General features: G+C 37.2%; 1 protein-coding gene across 5 annotated transcripts in view; it reads left to right on the forward strand.

Moving 5' to 3' along the window:
* REL (REL proto-oncogene, NF-kB subunit) overlaps positions 1-20,604 on the forward strand; it is a 48,139-nt gene that overhangs the window by 15,575 nt on the left and 11,960 nt on the right. For all 5 annotated transcript variants that reach the window (XM_060117950.1, XM_060117952.1, XM_060117949.1 and 2 more), the window contains exons 4-9: positions 2,459-2,550; positions 16,796-16,936; positions 18,601-18,705; positions 18,817-19,029; positions 19,835-19,903; positions 20,372-20,443. In XM_060117950.1, coding sequence (XP_059973933.1) covers positions 2,459-2,550; positions 16,796-16,936; positions 18,601-18,705; positions 18,817-19,029; positions 19,835-19,903; positions 20,372-20,443 — 692 coding nt within the window. The remainder of the gene's footprint in view (positions 1-2,458; positions 2,551-16,795; positions 16,937-18,600; positions 18,706-18,816; positions 19,030-19,834; positions 19,904-20,371; positions 20,444-20,604) is intronic.

Raw genomic sequence — 20,604 nt, forward strand, 5'->3', positions numbered from 1 at the left:
ATTATTATTTTGACTTTCAAATTGACCCAGTCTTGACCAATGCAAGCCCCTTCAGACTGTTTCCTGTGTCCTTTTGACATGTCCCCATCTTTCTTCGAGCACTTCTTTACTTTCTGACACAATGAAGTGTTCAAGACTTACTTGTACTTTTCTTGCCCAAGCCTTGAAATCTTCAGTTTTTTCTAAGGATCCCTGGTTTCTTTCAGTAGGGAATGGTAATAAGGGTGATTGCCTTTTTGACATATTCTCTTAAATAGCTCAAAAGCACCTCAAATAGAATATGCCCCAAACCATGATCTTACCCTGATCATATATACCTCTTTCCTCTCAAAATTGGTCTTCCAGGGTACCCTGTTTTACTAGTTGCTATAAAAGCCCCAAACATAGGTGTCATCCTTGACACCTCCTCACAGAGGTGCACATGTTGAATTCACTAACAGGTACCTCCTAAATAGGTCTTGAATCTATCCACTTCTCTCCATGACTCCATCACCAACATACTAATTGATCAACTGTCTCCCATCATAGGTTCCCGTGACATAATGTGTATCTCCTTTATATAACTTGTCATGATTTCAGTTTAGCATCTTGGTGTGTGATTACTCCATATCTGTTTCACTAGAAAAAAAGTTTCAGCAAACTTTTTCTGTAAAGGACCAGATAGTAAATATTTTAGGCTTTGCAGGCCCTGTGGTCTCTGCTGTACCTGATCAACTCTGCTGTTGTGGCATGAAAGTACCTGTAGATAATATGCCAACAAATAAGTTTGTTCGAGTAAAACTTTATTTACAAGAACAGGTGGTGGGCCAGATTTAGTCCATGGGCTATAGTTTGCCAACCCCTGCTCTAGACTGTAAGCTCCATGAGAGGAGGGATTGTATACTCCCATTACTTACCAGAGTTTTTGGTACGTAGTAGGAACCCCAGAACTTATTGAATGACTATGAATGAATGAGTAATTGATCCAGATAATCTCTGTGATCCTTGGTTTCCTCATGTCAGAATTTCAGTGTGTGAATAGGAGTCAAATATGATTATTCAGATGAAACTGTCAAATAGTGTATAAATATATAAAAACAAAGGGTTCTTTAAAATCTTTTGTCAAAGAAAAACTGAGAACCAACCTAAGAATCTTTCAGAGAAGTGGAATACTTTTGAGGAAGACAATCATGATTTCAGGGTTTCAAGAAAGGATTACAAGTTCAAGGTTTACTTTTTAATTATTGGAGGCAGAAGAAGGAAATGTTAAAGATATTTTAGGTGCTAACAAAATCACAGGTGTGGTGAATGTGAAGAGCATGAACAATAAGACAACAGCGCATGGAGGGGGCAAACAAGGCAAGCGACCTCCTGGTGCAAAGGGCCATTTCAAGTTTGAACAAATAGTAATGTTAGTATAACCAAGTTTTGCTTCCTTATTCACACCCACCCAACTTTAATGATGTCATGGTTTTTCCATGTGGGAACAAGTATGACTGGTGGTGGTAGGGGAGTTCCCCCCACCATCATCTGTACTACACATATGCAAATTAGTAATATTTGTAGCAGTTGAGAAATTTTCCATAAATGACATTTTGAAACTTTTGTTAAATATTATTGTTAGTATTAAATATCTTTCTAATGAAAAAATACGTAGTTTGATGCTTTCTTATGATGAATGATTATTATAACTTCATATGATAAGGCACAAAACATATTTCACTGCTGCTGGCAGTGAAGTCATTTGAAGTCAAAAACCAGATGTCCATGGAGTGGAGAGGCTGAGGTGTAAGAGGATTAGCAGGCACTGTAGCAAACTGCAGAGCCCTGTATAAATGGGGCTGCAGGTGCTTAGCTCCAGCCAGGTGTTTCTGTGCCAATCTACTGTTGCCAGACCTTTAAAATGTTCAAGAGAAGCCAGAAATCCAGAATGTTTATATGCAGTTACCTGGTTTTTAAATGTTGGTAGTCTATGCACATTTTTTTAAAATGTAGTCAACACTTTTATGAGCTCAGCAAAACTATACCTGTAGGTGTCAGCCTGTGGGCATCTTTTTACAACTTTTGCTTTACATTATCAAATGTACAGATTTTATTGATTTGATTATGAATTCGTTTGGGAGGTGAATTTTAGCTTTTTGGTGTTGCTTTCCTCTTAATCTTTGTCTACTTTGGTATATTTGATGCAGGAATATTAGTAAGATCTAACCATAAAATACTGTATGTAAAAGTGGTAAAGTATACGCTGCTTTTCTTTTAACAGTTCTCTTAGAAATATAGCCCCATTTTTTTATCCTCACATCTTTATCATAGCAATTGGAAATGTACTTCATGCTTTTAATATCTCCATCTGACATTATGATGACCTTTCAGTGCTGGATATATGCTTGATTTTTGCAATATTCTTTAATAAAACCTCATTTATGTGTCCTTGTATTCAGCTATAAGGAAATTTGAAAGTTCTTTGTTTTCCTTCTAGTTTTCAAAATTTGGGTATTCGATGTGTAAAAAAAAAAGAAGTAAAAGAAGCTATTATTTCAAGAATAAGGGCAGGAATCAATCCTTTCAATGGTAAGTATGTTTGATTTAATTATTTCTATTATTTGGATATTGACTTATTGTGATAAATGATTTCTATTTGTATCTTCAACCTGTGCTTTAAAAGCTGTCTTAAGTTCTGTGTTAACTTATATACTTGTCTTATACCTGTAAATGAGGATTGAAGTATATTTAAAGTGCTTCAATGTTGGAAAAAAAAATCTTATTCACACAAGGCTTTCTACTATCAGTGAAGAGTGTCATTGTTTTCCATAAGAAAACCCTCTCAAAAATATTCTGATTCTTTTGGAATGTGGCCTTCCTTTTGCCACTCCAGTAGACAATATATACTCCCCTCTCTGAATATTGAATAGGCACTGTGGTTATAAGGTATTGGAGTGCATTTAACTCAAAGGCATATTCAACAGTGAAACTTAAATTAATCCCAATGTGGAAGTAGTATAGAAATAGTAGAGGCTATACAAAATATTTTCATAGTATATTTGTGTGTACGGCTAGATATTTACTGTTTAGTGGATTTTGTTGGGGATGGCACTGTCTGGTGTAGCACCTGGTAATGGTGCCACAATTGCTACAGGATAGGTGAGGGCTATATTTCTTGAATAGAAAAATGACTACCAAGCTGACATCCTACACTACAGTGGTCTCCATTGTAAAGTCATCTGCAGCCACTTAAATATGCATAATTCAGGTATTGAACAACTATAAGATTTTCAAAGAATAGATTTCTTTGTCATATTTAAGATATCCTTATATTGTTAGTTTGTGTTTTTTGTGGATGTTTAAAAATAATTTCAGGGATATGATGATAATTTAAAGAATATGCTCATAGACAAGTAGTGTTTTTATGAATTACAAGGTCTGCATCTCTTTTCTCTAGGTCTTTATTTTTCATACTATTTAGTATAACGCAAAAAGCAAAAGTCCCCTTCTTTCTCTTCAGTATTACTCACTGTAAGAGACTACTGTTAAATTTGATGTAAATTTTTCTAGAATTTTCTTTATACATGTGTCATGTATATATATACACACACATGTATTTTTTATACAGATGGAGTCATGTTACACTTCCTAATCTACTGCTTCATACTTTTCACTCAGGAATATATCTTAAACATCTTTCCATATTAGTACTTATAAATCTAGTTTACTTTTTAGCAGTATTCTGTGGTTTGGGTAGGCTTTAATTTGTTCATCTAGTCATCTATTAATAAACATTTAAGTTATTTTCAATTTACTAAAAAAACTCCATTGAATATAGACTTTGAACTCGTGTGATTTTTTTTTTTTAATAAATAAATTTATTTATTTTTGGCTGTGTTGGGTCTTCGTTGCTGCGTGCGGGCTTTCTCTAGTTGCGGTGTGTGGGCTTCTCATTGTGGTGGCTTCTCTCGTTGTGGAGCATGGGCTCTAGGCACGCGGGCTTCAGTAGTAGTGGCATGCAGGCTCAGTAGTTGTGGTGCATGGTCTTAGTTACTTAGTTGCTCTGCGGCATGTGGGATCTTCCCGGACCAGGGCTCAAACCTATGTCCCCTGCATTGGCAGGTGGATTCTTAACCACTGGGCCACCAGGGAAGTCCCTCTTGTGTGATTTTTTTCCTTAAATATTTTCTATGCCTTCATTTCCTTATTTATCAAGTGGAGATAATAATAGTACCTACTTCATAGGTTGTTATAAGAATTAAATGAAGTAAAATATGTAAAGCACTTATTATGTACTAGGAACTATTCTAAGTGCTGTATGAGTATATGTTATTAATATCATGCCTTGTTCTGGATTGGTAAAAACAAAAATCAGAAAACCCCCCAAACTTCCACAGATGGCCCATCTGCCTTTTGACTCCTGCATTTTCCTTTTTTTTTTTTTTTTTAAATTGCATCCATCGTAGGGGTGTACAGTTCAGTGAATTTTTTTTTTTAATATGGCCATTTCTTTTATTTATTTATTTATTTATTTATTTATTTATTTATTTTTGGCTGTGTTGGGTCTTCGTTTCTGTGCGAGGGCTTTCTCTAGTTACGGCGAGCAGGGGCCACTCTTCATCGCAGTGCGCAGGCCTCTCACTGTCGCGGCCTCTCTTGTTGCGGAGCACAGGCTCCAGACGCGCAGGCTCAGTAGTTGTGGCGCACAGGCCCAGTTGCTCCGCGGCATGTGGGATCTTCCCAGACCAGGGCTCGAACCCGTGTCCCCTGCATTGGCAGGCAGATTCTCAACCACCGCGCCACCAGGGAAGCCCTGCATTTTCCTTTTTAATGCCCTTTCCACTGGAGTCAGGAGATCTGGATTTGAATTCCAGCACTGCCACTTGTACATGCTACGTGACTTGGAAAAGTTAAGTAACCAAAGCTTTGGTTATCTCTTCTGTAAAGCAGTGTTGTAATAATTAAATAAAATAGTGTACATAAAGTACTTAACACTTACTCCTTGACATACAAATAATACTTAATAAGTGGTAGCTATTATTTATAATCTCCTTGTTTTATACTGCATTATCCCTGTTTCATACTATGCCTAGACTTGATGACCACTTTAATTTAAAAGTTGGCCTTTTACTTTAGCAATAAATCAAAATTTTAAATGAGCATATTCTTGACACAGAAATTTTCCACTTTTGAAAATTATCCTAAGGAAATAATACCTGGTGGAGCTTGGATTTGAAAACAGGTAGCCTGGCTCTCGGGCACATTGCTTTATCTCAACTATGCTTGTTGTATTAACTGTTGTATTAACTCCCTGCCCCCCCATTAGAATAATCTTAGAACAGTGCTTTAGCATATTATTGTGATTAAAAAGTTGCAATGGCTCCTTAAATAGTTTAAAAACGAAATGGCCCTAAATTGGAAATCTTCCACATGTAGCTCCAACATATCTTTCCTACCTTCTTGTCCACTGCTCCTCTTCATGAACCATTCTCTATTCCAGAAAAACTGTTTTGTTCATCTACCCTGACCATCTCTCAGTCGTCTCTGTTCTTCTCACTACCATTGTAGGAATGTAAGCTTACATCAGTTTTTAGCCTGGACCGTTATAGATAGCCTCTAAACTTGTGTTCCTGCCTCTATTCTAGATCACCCTCCAAGCAGTTTATACACTCTACATCCAAAAAAATTCTTCTGAAACCAATATGAATCAGTTCAGAACTCTGCTTATTATCCTTCAGTGACTCCACGTCATCTTCATCAGTGACTCTCAATTTGAATGTGCATAGGAATCCCTTAGTACTTGCTAAAAATGTAGAATCCAGGCCACATTTTCCCTAATTTGATAGGTCTGATGTGGGGCCTTGGGCTCTGCATTTTAAGAAGCCTCTAGATCCATGTTTCTTAACTGCAACTCACAGTAGGAAATAGATTTTATTTCTCTACTCAATACATACACATTCACACGTACACACATAGATAAAAACAGTATTCTTACTACATGCAGTATACTCTCTAATCCATTCCTTTCCATTTGATTTTTTTTTAAAGAAAATGGATGTCCAACCCAGTAAATTAATTTTATGACCAATGGGTCCTAAACTCTTAGTACATGCAGTGTGCTTTCTATTCTATTCAATTCCATTTCTTTTTCTTTTTTTTTAAGACAATGCTTAATGAACCCACTAAATTAATTTTATGATCATTGGGTCTCAAACTACAATTTGAAAATCTCTGCCCTAGATGATTCTAATGCAAGTGATCCATGGACCACACTTTGAGAAACTCTGATATACTTGCTAGATTCAGTTTCTCAAGCATGGCATTTAAAGCCCTTCATAATCTGATCCTTGTTTTCCATTCCAGCGTCATTTCTACCTGTCATCCTCTGCCTCAATTTCCTGTCTGTCCCTCCCCTAGCACTGAGTGCACACATGCCATCTGAACTTTTGGCCATTCTGAATTACTTGTCATGTTAGAAGAGCCATATTTTTTCTTGCTACTATGTTCTTATACGTGCAGTTCCTAGCATGAAATGCCTTAATCTACATGGTGAATTCTTTCTGCTCATCCCTCAAGTTTAAGGGACACCTCTTTCAAGCTATCTGTGACCTTCTCAGAGCAAAGTATTCTGCTTTCCCAAAGTGCTGTACATATTCTAATATGGTTTGCTATAAATTTATTTACATGTTTCTCCCTCACTAAATCGTGAGACTCTGAAAGGTAGGGACTCTCTTCTGTGTATCTCTGGCACCTAGACCAGTGTCAGATACATGGCAGAGGCTTAATTAAAATTTGTTGACAGAATAAATGAACAAATGAATGAACATGCCTTGTTTGTACTTGTCTACCAAAAATATTCAAATTGCTTTCCTTACCTGAAATGCCCTGAAAGCCTTTTCAGTTCTCTCTGAAGAACTGAAATCATATCCTCTTAATTATACCATTCACGCAGCAATTGATCATGGAAAGCTTTGTGACAACTATTAGGTCATTTAATTGAAGCAGATGAATTTCATGCTTATTGTGGACAGAGTCTCTGATGGAACTTATTTATATTTCACTTTGGCACCTAAACAATGTATTTGTATTACTGTTATATTAGATATCTATCTTCACAGCTAAGTACCTTCAGGTAATGTGTTTTCTACCTGTATACAGTAGGTTACCCAACTTAACTACTTATGCATTCATTCCTTTGACAGATTTTTACCTTATGTAATCCTTATGGTCCTAGGTTGTTTTAGGTGCTTAGGATAAGTCAGTGAACAGAACAGACAGAAATTCCTCCCTTTGAATAAGGTATATTCTAGTGGAGAGAGATCAACAGTTAACAATCAACTTCACTAAACAGGTATATAATTTATTAGACAACTAAAAGTGCTAAGGGAAAAAAGCAGCAGTGTAAGGAGCCAGAAACCTGTAGTTAGGGGGATGGGTTATAAATTTAAGCAGAATGGTTAGAGTAGGCCTCGTTCTCTATTCCTTTTTTTTTTTTTTTTTTTTTTTTGGCTGAGTTGGGTCTTCATTGCTGCACGCGGGCTTTCTCTAGTTGCGGCGAGCGGGGGCTACTCTTCGTTGCAGTGCGTGGGCTTCTTATTGCGGAACACAGGCTCTAGGCGCATGGGCTTCAGTATTTGAGGCATGCAGGCTCAGTAGTTGTGGCTCACGGGCTTAGTTGCTCCACGGCATGTGGGATCTTCCCTGACCAGGGATCGAACCCATGTCCCCTGAATTGGCAGATGGATTCTCAACCACTGCGCCACCAGGGAAGCCCTTCTAGGATGGGTTTTTTTTTTTGTCTTTTTTTTTGGCTGTGTTGGGTCTTTTGTTGCTGTGTACAGGCTTTCTCTAGTTGTGGTGAGTGGGGGCTACTCTTCGTTGTGGTGCGCGGGTTTCTCATTGTGGTGTCTTCTCTTGTTGCGGAGCACGGGCTCTAGGCGCGTGGGCTTTAGTAGTTGTGTCACGTGGCTCAATAGTTGTGGCTAGCGGGCTCTAGAGAGCAGGCTCAGTAGTTGTGGCACACGGGCTTAGTTGCTCCGCGGCATGTGGGATCTTCCCGGACCAGGGCTCGAACCCACGTCCCCTGCAATGGCAGGCGGATTTTTAACCACTGTGCCACCAGGAAAGTCCCTCGTTCTCTATTCTGAAATGGTTTTCATAATAGAAATAATTATTCTGCGTTTTATTGTTTTCCTAGAATATTGAAATAAAAACCTAAAATATGCATTTCTAATATTAAGCAAAAAACATAATATCTAATCCCCCTGAAAAAACTCAAAACCCTAAAAACTAATTAAAATAGTCTGAACTCAGCTATAGACCTTTCTTGGTTGTTTATTCTATGCTATTTTCAGGATATACTGGTAAATTCTATCACTTACGTAGGAATTTGTCAGAGCTGAACTGACACTTTTTTATAGATGTATCACTTAACACAGGAAAATTCTACTGGTAAAGATAACAAGATACTAGCCAACTTTGTGTTATATCTTTATGATATATAGAAACAATGGAATTGGAAACGTTTAGCAGAATAGGGTCTACAAATTCTGGTCTATAGACTATCTCATTATGAGAGTCTGTTCCCTAAAGATCAAATATGTGAAAATACAAAGACTATTAAAAATTATTTTTACTTTGCATGTATCTAGGATGTTTTAAGGCAAGTCCTTATCTTTCTTGCCATTAGTTCTTTAAAACAGGAACTGTCTCTTGCAGATAGGGACATGTAACAGTCAAGTATTATTAAACTTGAGGCTTCATGTAAAATACCTGTTCAAATTACCTAATATGTGCTGAAGTCTAAATTGTGTGAGGAATTTATTTAAGGGCTCCATTATCAAATTTTAACAGTGTCCATTTAGCTGGCACCAAAAAAATGTCAGTTAGACTTCATAGGAGACTCTTACTGCAAAAGCAGGGAAATAAAAATTTAATTGTCATTTTCTAGCTATGTATTTAATGACATGTAAGGAATTCTAATATTCAGTGATTAAAATCCATAAGATTTTTACCATAAAGTATTTGCAATTCTGTTTTATTAGTCACTTTACTTTTTTTCCATGTACAGAGGACATTGAGTTGTTGTGAGAGCACAAAGGCTGTTTTGCAGTTGAGTTTGGGGGGATTCTTTTATTTTGGTAGTCTGAAAGGGAATACAGTTTAAAAAGACAGGTAGTCTCTTAACAGATTCTTGTCTCTAAAAGTTTGGTTTAATACAAGAAAATAAGAGCCTTTCCTCACCACTTAAAGCCCAAACAGCAAGAAGAAAAAAAAGCTCTTGTGTAGTTCATTATCCTTCATTGCAGTCATTTTAGAAAGCCTTCTTTATTACCCTGTGCAGAACTTGGGGCAGTTCTTTTATGCCTTCAGTACTCCTTGAGCATACTCCCATTATAACACTTTTCATGTTACATTATGTAATTTTAGTTTATGCATCTGTTTCTCATCCAGACACTAATCTCACTAAGGGCAGGCACTGTCTTTTCATATCTCTATCTAGCATTTGTTTTAGCACATAATAGAAGCCCAATAAATATGTTGAAAGAATGAGTAATTAATGATAGACTGCTATGACCATTTACCTTTTGCCTGGCACACAAGCGCTTAAATGTTAGCTTTTATTATAACTATACATTTTAAGTAACAAATTAAAAGAATTATAACTAAATTTTGTTAGTTTTTCCCTTAAATAAGACATAGCTCTTAAAATTGTTAATCTGTATACTGTACATTTTTGCCCTGTTAATTACTTTTTAAATTTTAGTAATATTTAGCAATAATTAAAATTTTAGAAAAGTCACATCTCTAGAGCTAGTAGGTGTTATATAATTGATTTAAAAAATTTAATCCCTACTTTGAAAACAAGTAAATCATGATCATATCTTTTTGATAAAAATGAAATTCTTATTGCATATACGCTGCTCTTAGGACTAAGGAGTGACATTTATTGCTAAAGATAGATTAAGGAGAATAATTATTACCTTGTATGTATCTTTTTGATCAAGTATAAATGGAAATTTTAAACTAGTTTAAGAGAAATTTAAGAGAATTTGCTTGGTCTCGTGCTTTCTTTTGCTAGATTTTGCAACCATCATTTTTCACATTGCAGAATTTTTAAAATAAGACATTCTGTATCATGCTATATATTTAAAAGCCTACTGCAAGCATTATCTAAGTGGAGGAAACATACGAAGCATTCACTTTAAAGTTAGGAATGAGGAAAGGATTTGCACTCTTGCCACTTCTGTTCCACATTGTACTGGAGATTGTAGCCAGTGCACAGAGCTGATCAAAAATGAAGAAATAAAACTGCAATTAGGGCTTTCCTGGTGGCGCAGTGGTTGAGGGTCCGCCTGCCGATGCAGGGGACACGGGTTCGTGCCCCGGTCCTGGAAGTTCCGACATGCCGCGGAGCGGCTGGGCCCGTGAGCCACGGCCGCTGAGCCTGTGCGTCCGGAGCCTGTGCTCCGCGTCGGGAGAGGTCACAACAGTGAGAGGCCTGCGTACCGCAAAAAAAAAACCCTGTAATTATTGGAAGCTGTTATTTACAGTGAACACTCAAAAGGATATACAGATTATTAATATAATGTTTAAAAGGGTGAATGCATGTACAATTAACATACAAAATTCAGTTACATTTCTATACATCAGCAGCAAATAATTAAAGAAAAAATTGTCAGAAAATATAAAATACCTAGCAACAACTCTAAGAAATAATGATCAAGATTTCTTTAGAGAAAATTATAAAATTTTATTATGAGATAATAGAGAACACCTAAATAGATGGAGAGGTATATCATGTTCTTTAATATCAATATTATAAACATTGCATTTTTTCCCAAATTGATATACTGGTTCAGTGAAATTCCAAACAACTCCCAACAAGATTTTTCACTAAATGTGATAAGATGATTCTGAACAGGAAAAGGAGGATAATTTATAGAGGAGTAATAGCAATGAAAAACTGACCTTATCAGATATTAGGGTTTATTATGAAGAAATACTTATGAGATATTAGGGTTTATTATGAGTAAGTACTAATTAAGTAATATTGGGGTAACAATAGACAAATTGACCAGTGGAGTAAAATTGAGAGCCCAGAAACAGACTTAAGAAAATATGAAACTTTAGTAAATGACAGTGGTGGCATGTTAGATCAAGAGAGAGGGAGGAAATATTTGATAAGCAAAGCTGGAAAAAATGATTATTTAAGTTGGATTCCCTACCTCTTGCCATATATAAAAATCAGCTTTCAAATGGATTAAAGACTTTAATGTAAATCAGCACTTCAAAAACTCTTAGTATAAAATATTGGTAAATAGATTTTAGTCCTTGGCTTATATAGAAAGACAAGTGTTTTCTATAAAACAGTTGATAAATTTGATGGTGCTTAAAATTTCAGTTTACTGTATTTTTCAGTTCTAGAATTTTGGTTCCTTTTCCAATAGTTTCAAGTACTCTACTAAACTCCCAATATTGTCTTTAACTCCTTACATATATTAAGTGTAGTTATTTTAAATCATGTATCTGAAAACTTCATTATTTGGAACCTTTGTGGTCTGTTTCTGTAGTCTGTTGTTTTTCTTTTCTTTAAGAAAAATTACTTTGTCTCTTCTTATGCCTGCTTATTTAAAATAGAATACCAGTCATCCTATATGCAAAGTTGTTTAGGTCTAGGGTGTTTTCTCCCTTCAGAAGACTTTCTTGTGGTGGGTGGCTAGTCACACTAGCAGTCCCAGATCATCTAAAATTAGTGAATGATTTAGGTGAGGTCTGGTATCTCTGCATCCAGTTCACCCTTACTCCTAGGGTATAGCTCCTCCAGAGCCCCAACCAAAGCACTGGGCATTTATCAGATTCTCCATCCTTAGCAGACCCTGAACTCCTTTATTTTTTGCCTGTAGTCTATTGAGAGTTCAACTCGATTTCTCATCCTCTTAGCTACCTCTTACAAAATTGGCAAGCTGTATCTGGAAAAAAGAGTCCTCTTATTCTGAACTTACCTCTCTGGGTTTTTGTGATATTGTGATTTATAATAAATATATCTTCATTCCCATTCCTGGTTTATTAACGAGTTTATTTTTCTTTCATGTGCTATTTTAAAAGATTTTAAATAAACTTTTCTTGAGGTCTCATTTATATACGGTAGGATCCACCCAGATATATGTAACACCACCACAATCAAGATAAGGAATATTTCTACTACCGCCACTATTACTACAAAATTTCCTTGTCCACTTACCGGTCAATTCCCTCTCCCATCTCTGGCTCCAGTCAGCTATTAATTTGCTTTCTGTTGCCATCAGTTAATCTTTTCTAGAATTTTCATATAAATGGATCATGTGGTATATATTTTATATCTAGTTCCTTTTGCTCACATAATGTTTTCGAGATGTATACATGTTTGTATATATATCCATAGTTCTTTTTTATTGTATAGCTGTCACAGTTTATCCATTCACATAGGTTTGTTTTTAAACTTGTCAATTTATTTTTGTGTTTATTGATTACTCATCTTTGGAATTGGGAAACATTAATGTCTTCAACTCTAAATTTATAATGCTATAAAAAATTATTTTGAAGAGGTAGATCTCTCATTGCCTACCTAATTGTGCCAGGAGAGTATGCTGCTGTGGTACAGGTGTTTGTATCATAACATTTGACCTTTTAGTTGTACAAATATGTTTTTGTAGCCTCTTTGAAATGCTAGGCTTAAGATTGCTGATAATGGAATAATTTTTTTTTTTTTTTAGGTACGCGGGCCTCTCACTGTTGTGGCCTCTCCCGTTGCAGAGCACAGGCTCCGGACGCGCAGGCTCAGCGGCCATGGCTCATGGGCCCAGCTGCTCTGCAGCATGCGGGATCTTCCCGGACCGGGGCATGAACCCCTATCCCCTGCATCGGCAGGCGGACTCTCAACCACTGCGCTACCAGGGAAGCCCTGGAATAATTTTTAATGTTGTGATAGCTACTGAGTATAGTTTAAAATAAAAACAGTCAAAAGTACATTTGGAGGGCTTCCTTAGTGGTGCAGTGGTTGAGAGTCTGCCTGCCAATGCAGGGGACACGGGTTCATGCCCCGGTCTGGGAAGATCCCACATGCTGCGCAGCGGCTAGGCCTGTGAGCCATGGCCGGTGAGCCTGCGCGTCCGGAGCCTGTGCTCTGCAACGGGAGAGGCCACAACAGTGAGAGGCCCACGTACCGCAAAAAAAAAGTACATTTGGAGGTTCCTTAAAAAACTAAAAAATAGAACTACCATATGACCCAACAATCCCATTACTGGGCATATACCCTGAGAAAACCATAATTCAAAGAGTCATGTACCAAAATGTTAAGTATGGAAACACAAAAGACCCCGAATAGCCAAAGTATTCTTGAGAACGAAAAACGGAGCTGGAGGAATCAGGCTCCCTGACTTCAGACTATACTACAAAGCTACAGTAATCAAGACAGTATGGTACTGGCACGAAAACAGAAATATAGATCAATGGAACAGGATAGAAAGCCCAGAGATAAACCCATGCACATATGGTCACCTTATCTTTGATAAAGGAGGCAGGAATGTACAGTGGAGAAATGACAGCCTCTTCAATAAGTGGTGCTTGGAAAACTGGACAGGTACATGTAAAAGTATGAGATTAGAACACTCCCTAACACCATACACAAAAATAAGCTCAAGATGGATTAAAGACCTAAACATAAGGCCAGAAACTATCAAACTCTTAGAGGAAAACATAGGCAGAACACTATGACATAAATCACAGCAAGATCCTTTTTGACCCACCTCCTAGAGAAATGGAAATAAAGACAAAAATAAACACATGGGACCTAATGAAACTTAAAAGCTTTTGCACAGCAAAGGAAACCATAAACAAGACCAAAAGACAACCCTCAGAATGGGAGAAAATATTTGCAAATGAAGCAACTGACAAAGGATTAATCTCCAAAATTTGCAAGCAGCTCATGCAGCTCAATAACAGAAAAACAAACAACCCAATCCAAAAATGGGCAGAAGACCTACATAGACATTTCTCCAAAGAAGATATACAGATTGCCAACAAACACATGAAAGAATGCTCAACATCATTAATCATTAGAGAAATGCAAATCAAAACTACAATGAGATATCATCTCACACCGGTCAGAATGGCCATCATCAAAAAATCTAGAAACAATAAATGCTGGAGAGGATGTGGAGAAAAGGGAACACTCTTGCACTGCTGGTGGGAATGTGAATTGGTACAGCCACTATGGAGAACAGTATGGAGGTTCCTTAAAAAACCACAAATAGAACTACCATATGACCCAGCAATCCCACTACTGGGCATATACCCTGAGAAAACCATAATTCAAAAAGAGTCATGTACCAAAATGTTCATTGCAGCTCTATTTACAATAGCCAGGAGATGGAAGCAGCCTAAGTGTCCATCATTGGATGAATGGATAAAGATGTGGCACATATATACAATGGAATATTACTCAGCCATAAAAAGAAACGAAATTGAGTTATTTGTAGTGAGGTGGATGGACCTAGAGTCTGTCATACAGAGTGAAGTAAGTCAGAAAGAGAAAGACAAATACTGTATGCTAACACATATATACGAAATCTAAGAAAAAAAATGTCATGAATAACCTAGGGGTAAGACGGGAATAAAGACACAGACCTACTAGAAAATGGACTTGAGGATGGGGGTAGGGGGGAGGGTAAGCTGTGACAAAGTGAGAGAGTGGCATGGACATATATACACTACCAAACGTAAAATGGATAGCTCGTGGGAAGCAGCCACATAGCACAGGGAGATCAGCTCGGTGCTTTGTGACCGCCTGGAGGGGTGGGAGGGAGGGAGCCGTGAGAGGGAGGAGACATGGGAACATGTGTATGTGTAACTGATTCACTTTGTTATAAAGCAGAAACTAATACACTATTGTAAAGCAATTATACTCCAATAAAGATGTAAAAAAAAAAGATGTTAAAAGAAAATAAATAAATAAATGTATGTATGTATGTATGTAATAGGACTAAATACTCCAAGTAAAAGATCGATATTATCAGACTAGATTTTTTTTAAAAAATACATTGTCATATTTATTAGTTATTGCTAATTGTAAGACTAAAGAATTGGGGTTTTGGGCTTCCCTGGTGGTGCAGTGGTTAAGAATCCGCCTGCCAATGCAGGGCACACGGGTTCAAGCCCTGGTCTGGGAAGCCCTGGTCTGCACATGCCGCGGAGCAGCTAAACCCGTGTGCCACAACTACTGAGCCTGCGCTCTAGAGCCCACGAACCACTACTGAGCCCGCGTGCCACAACTGCTGAAGCCCGCGTGCCTAGAGCCCATGCTCCACAACAAGAGAAGCCACTGAAATGAGAAGCCCGCACACTGCAACGAAGAGTGGCCCCCGCTCGCCGCAACTAGAGAAAGCCCATGTGCAGCAATGAAGACCCAACACAGCCAAAAATAAATAAATAAATTAATTAAAAAAAAAAGAATTGGGGTTTTAACTTTTCAAATTTAGTGTTTCAAATTTCAGTACTTTCTGAAAACTGAAAGTGTTCGTATAATTTAATATGTGTATTTCATGATTTTTAAAAATACGGCTATGTTAGTTATGGTTGATTGCTGCACCTTATAGTATCTTTGAAAAGGCAGTAATATCCTCCTTTGGAACTGGATTTCTTTTAAATAGCAATTTAACAAACTGTCATTATATTATATTCTGTAATAAAGAATGGTTAAAAACTTTTTTTTCAGAACTGTAAAATTTTCCTGCTGTAGCTTTTTTTTTTTTTTAAGCAAACCTAGTTTCCACATAAAATTTCTTTACGGAAACTAGCTGACTTACCTCCTCTAGTATCCTCTTGGTATTTAATCCCTAAAATATTGATCTAAGTTTTTGTAGATATTGCTGTGTATGTCATTTTTATGCAAAACATATGTAAAATTTTCTAATAGAGTTCAGTTTTTAAGAGCATAGGCTCTGGATTCAATGGCCTGGGTTTGAATTCTTCTGTGCCACTTCTTAGCTGTGAAATGTTGGACAAGTAATGTAATTTTTTATTATTATTATTTTTAATAAATTTATTTATTTTGGCTGCGTTGCTGCGTGAGGGCTTTCTCTAGTTGCGGCGAGCGGGGGCTACTCTTCGTTGTGGTGCACAGGCTTCTCATTGAGGTGGCTTCTCTTGTTGTGGAGCACAGGCTCTAGGCTCACGGGCTTCAGTAGTTGTGGCTCACGGGCTCTAGAGCGCAGGCTCAATAGTTGTGGTGCACGGGCTTAGTTGCTCCGCAGCATGTGGGATCTCCCCAGACTAGGGATCGAACCTGTGTTTCCTGCATTGGCAGGCGGATTCTTAACCACTGCGCCACCTGGGAAGTCCCAATTTCATTTCTTTAAAATCAGTTCCTCATCTGTAAAATGGAGTAATTCTTAGGTAGATTTTGGAGATAATTTACAGAGTCCTTAATACATGACTGGACTAAATACATATTTGTTGAATTAATGAATGAATGCCTATTCTCTATTGTGTATAACCTGCAACCATTTTTGTAAAAATTTGATTTATGTCAATTTTGGATTCTGCTCTAAATTTCACATGACTGAGGTAGTTACTTCCTGACCATGGTCATAACTTAACAAATTATGTTGGATAGTGACTATATGATGAAAAGGATTAAAGGCAGTCTTGAGATTATGTACCATTCTATTTTTGTTAGGACAGATTTGGATGCTACTAAAGGTTATAGGCTATATTGGGCAGGGAGGAGGACTTAGCAGGATTTTAGTTCTATGTGACTATTCTGTATTCTTAAAAAAAAAAATGTACTTTTCAGTCCCTGAGCAACAGCTGCTTGATATTGAAGACTGTGACCTCAATGTGGTGAGATTATGTTTTCAAGTTTTCCTCCCTGACGAACGTGGTAATTTGACAACTGCTCTACCTCCTATTGTCTCTAACCCAATTTATGACAACCGTAAGTAATTTATTTTCTTGTATTTGTAGCCTTAGCTCTTTAAAATGACTTTTTAAAGTATTTTTGTAATTAGAAAAAGAGTGTTCATTATAGGAAAAATTCAAACATTACGGGGTAGATGTTATCTATCTGAAGTAGATAATGAGGAGAGTAAACCTCCTATACATCTCATCCTCCAAAGATATTTCACTGGTTTCTTCTTCATGTATATAGAAATACCTTGTTTCATCATCATCACCATCATTCACTCAATATATTTTGGCAACTTTTTGAAAAACGTCATTGATTTTTTTTTAAACTTTTTTTTTTTCTCCTCTTGGCAACATATCTTGAACCTCTTTACCTTTCAGGTACCTTATTCTTTTCGGTAGCTGCATATTTCCTTATATCATAATTTAACTAAATCATTATCCTATTACAAGACATTTGGTTTGTTTCCTTCTCAATTCTTTTCTTTTGCTTTAGCAAATTGTTCTGCAATAAATATCCCACATGTGCATATCTTGTGCAAATGTCTCTAGCATAAATTTGTAGAAGTAGAAATGTTGGCAAATGCTAGATCAAAGGATATGGATATTTATAGTGTTAAAAGATTATGAAATTGCCCTCAAATATTTGTGTGTTTGTATACTCTTATATATGCACCCACCAGTGGTGTATGACTATACCAGTTTTGCATGTAGAAGGATAGTGGGACATAGAACTATAAAGGTAAATCAGAATATCCTCATCATGGAGAGCTTTGAATGCCAGGGAATTATTGGAATAATGTTGACCAGATAATAGGAAGCATGAAAACTGCATTGCCACAGGGTTGTGGTCATGATTTAAAAGGATTAATCTGATGACAGTGTATAGGATGGATTGGACGAATCAGAATTTAGAAGCAAGGAGATTTAATTAGAGGACATGTCATTGCCTAGAAATGAAGTCATAACACTCTAAACCAGGGTAATGCGCTTAAGAAAAGAAAGGGACAGATGTGGATGATGAAGGTATTGAGTGCCCTTAATTTATTTATACTCTAAAGCTTTTATCTATCCTGTAAGTTGTTTTCCTAAAATTCTCCATCAGAAAGGAATAAGACATATTACTAAGGTAGCAACCCATTAAAAATATCCTTTATCATCATCGGATGAATGGATAAAGAAGATGTGGCACATATATACAATGGAATATTACTCAGCCATAAAAAGAAACGAAACTGAGCTATTTGTAATGAGGTGGATAGACCTAGAGTCTGTCATACAGAGTGAAGTAAGTCAGAAAGAGAAAGACAAATACCGTATGCTAACACATATATATGGAATTTAAAAAAAAATGTCATGAAGAACCTAGGGGTAAAACGGGAATAAAGACACAGACCTACTTGAGAATGGACTTGAGGATATGGGGAGGGGGAAGTGTAAGCTGTGACAAAGCGAAAGAGAGGCATGGACATGTATACACTACCAAACGTGAGGTAGATAGTGGGAAGCATCCGCAGAGCACGGGGAGATCCGCTCGGTGCTTTGTGACCGCCTGGAGGGGTGGGATGGGGAGGGTGGGAGGGAGGGAGATGCATGAGGGAAGGGATGTGGGAACGGATGTATATGTATGACTGATTCACTTTGTTATAAAGCAGAAACTAATAAAAAAAAATTAAAAATATCCTTTATATTTAGGTGCTCCTAATACTGCAGAATTAAGGATTTGTCGTGTAAACAAGAACTGTGGAAGTGTCAGAGGAGGAGATGAAATATTTCTACTCTGTGACAAAGTTCAGAAAGGTATTTTTTGTTTGTTTTTTTTGTTTGTTTCATTGAATTCAGAATATATTTTAGATTGATAGATACATTTTACTTTCTTTTCCCATTGTTACTTGCTTTCGTATTCACTAGATGACATAGAAGTTCGGTTTGTGTTGAACGATTGGGAAGCAAAAGGTATCTTTTCACAAGCTGATGTACACCGTCAAGTAGCCATTGTTTTCAAGACTCCACCATATTGCAAAGCTATAATGGAACCGGTAACAGTAAAAATGCAGTTGCGAAGACCTTCTGACCAGGAAGTTAGTGAATCTATGGATTTTAGATATCTGCCAGACGAAAAAGGTATGACTTTTTCATGGTAATGTTTTATATATTTCTTGAAGTTAGTCCTGCTAAGAACATTTTCTTGTAAGATACACTTGAATACAGTTGTGTTTATTCATAATTTATGTTTCTTTTCCTGAAAGTTTTTGGTTGATTTTTGACTGATCTTTGTGCTCTTTGAATCTCTTCCTTAGGAAAGGTATCTGGAATAATTTCAAAGTATCTAAACTGTTTATCAAAATTTGTTTTACGGGCCTCCCTGGTGGCGCAGTGGTTGAGAGTCCGCCTGCCGATGCAGGGGATACGGGTTCGTGCCCCGGTCTGGGAGGATCCCATATGCCGCGGAGCGGCTGGGCCCGTGAGCCATGGCCGCTGGGCCTGCGCATCCGGAGCCTGTGCTCCGCAACGGGAGAGGCCACAACAGTGAGAGGCCCGCATACCGCCAAAAAAAGAAAAAAAAAAAAAAATTTGTTTTACATTTGAGATTCTGTTTTGGTCCTTATTGTGCCCTCTTGATAGATGGCATACTTGCCACTCAGAAAGTAGTCTCCATTTTGGTCCTTATCTGCCATTACTGCATTAATTGACATTGGTGACTTGTAGGTGTTATAAGAAAACAAGATGAATATTATAAACTATTTTTTACTAAGAAAAATATCCTTTATTACTGACTTGAGATGTAGTTTGTGACACTTATAAATCCATCTTATGTACATTTATTTAAAGCATTTTCTATGTAGGAGTAAAACATCTGTATATTTATTAAAGGAGAGGAAGCATAATCCCATGATGAATCACATTTTCTCGGTTTCTTTCTAAACAGATACATATGGCAATAAAGCAAAGAAACAAAAAACAACTCTACTTTTCCAGAAACTGTGGCAGGATTGTGGTAAGAATATTTTGTCGTTGTTGTTTTTAATAAATTTATTTATTTATTTTTGGCTGCATTTGTCTTCGTTGCTGCCCGCTGGCTTTCTCTAGTTGCGGCGAGCGGGGGCTACTCTTCGTTGCAGTGCGCGGGCTTCTCATTGCAGTGGCTTCTCTTGTTGCAGAGCACGGCCTCTAGGTGCACAGGCTTCAGTAGTTGTGGCACGCAGGCTCCGTAGTCGTGGCACATGGGCTTATTTGCTCCACGGCATGTGGGATCTTCCCAGACCAGGGCTTGAACCTGTGTCCCCTGCCTTGACAGGTGGATTCTTCACCACTGCTCCACTAGGGAAGTCCCTGAACATTTTGGATTGATTTGTATTTAAGTAAATTTGTTTTGTTTTGTTTTGCTTTATTCAGTTTTTCAAATTTTAACTGATATACTGTTGTTTTTCAAATTACATTTAATAATGGAAAAAATTCATCATAGGAGTTAATTTTCCTGAAAGACCTAGACCTGGTCCCCTAGGATCAACTGGAGAAGGAAGATACATCAAAAAAGGTATTTTATTCCCTATAGAGTATTCCTTGTGATTAGAGAGACCAGTGCTTTGCACAGTATATTGGAATTCCATTCTTAGGAATGAAAACTGCCTCTTTGATTTATTCCACTCCTACATATTTTTTATGCTATGAATATGGAATGAATTGATCTCAGCTTCC

Source organism: Mesoplodon densirostris, chromosome 14 (genome assembly GCF_025265405.1).
Source record: "Mesoplodon densirostris isolate mMesDen1 chromosome 14, mMesDen1 primary haplotype, whole genome shotgun sequence".
NCBI classification, from domain to species: domain Eukaryota; kingdom Metazoa; phylum Chordata; class Mammalia; order Artiodactyla; family Ziphiidae; genus Mesoplodon; species Mesoplodon densirostris.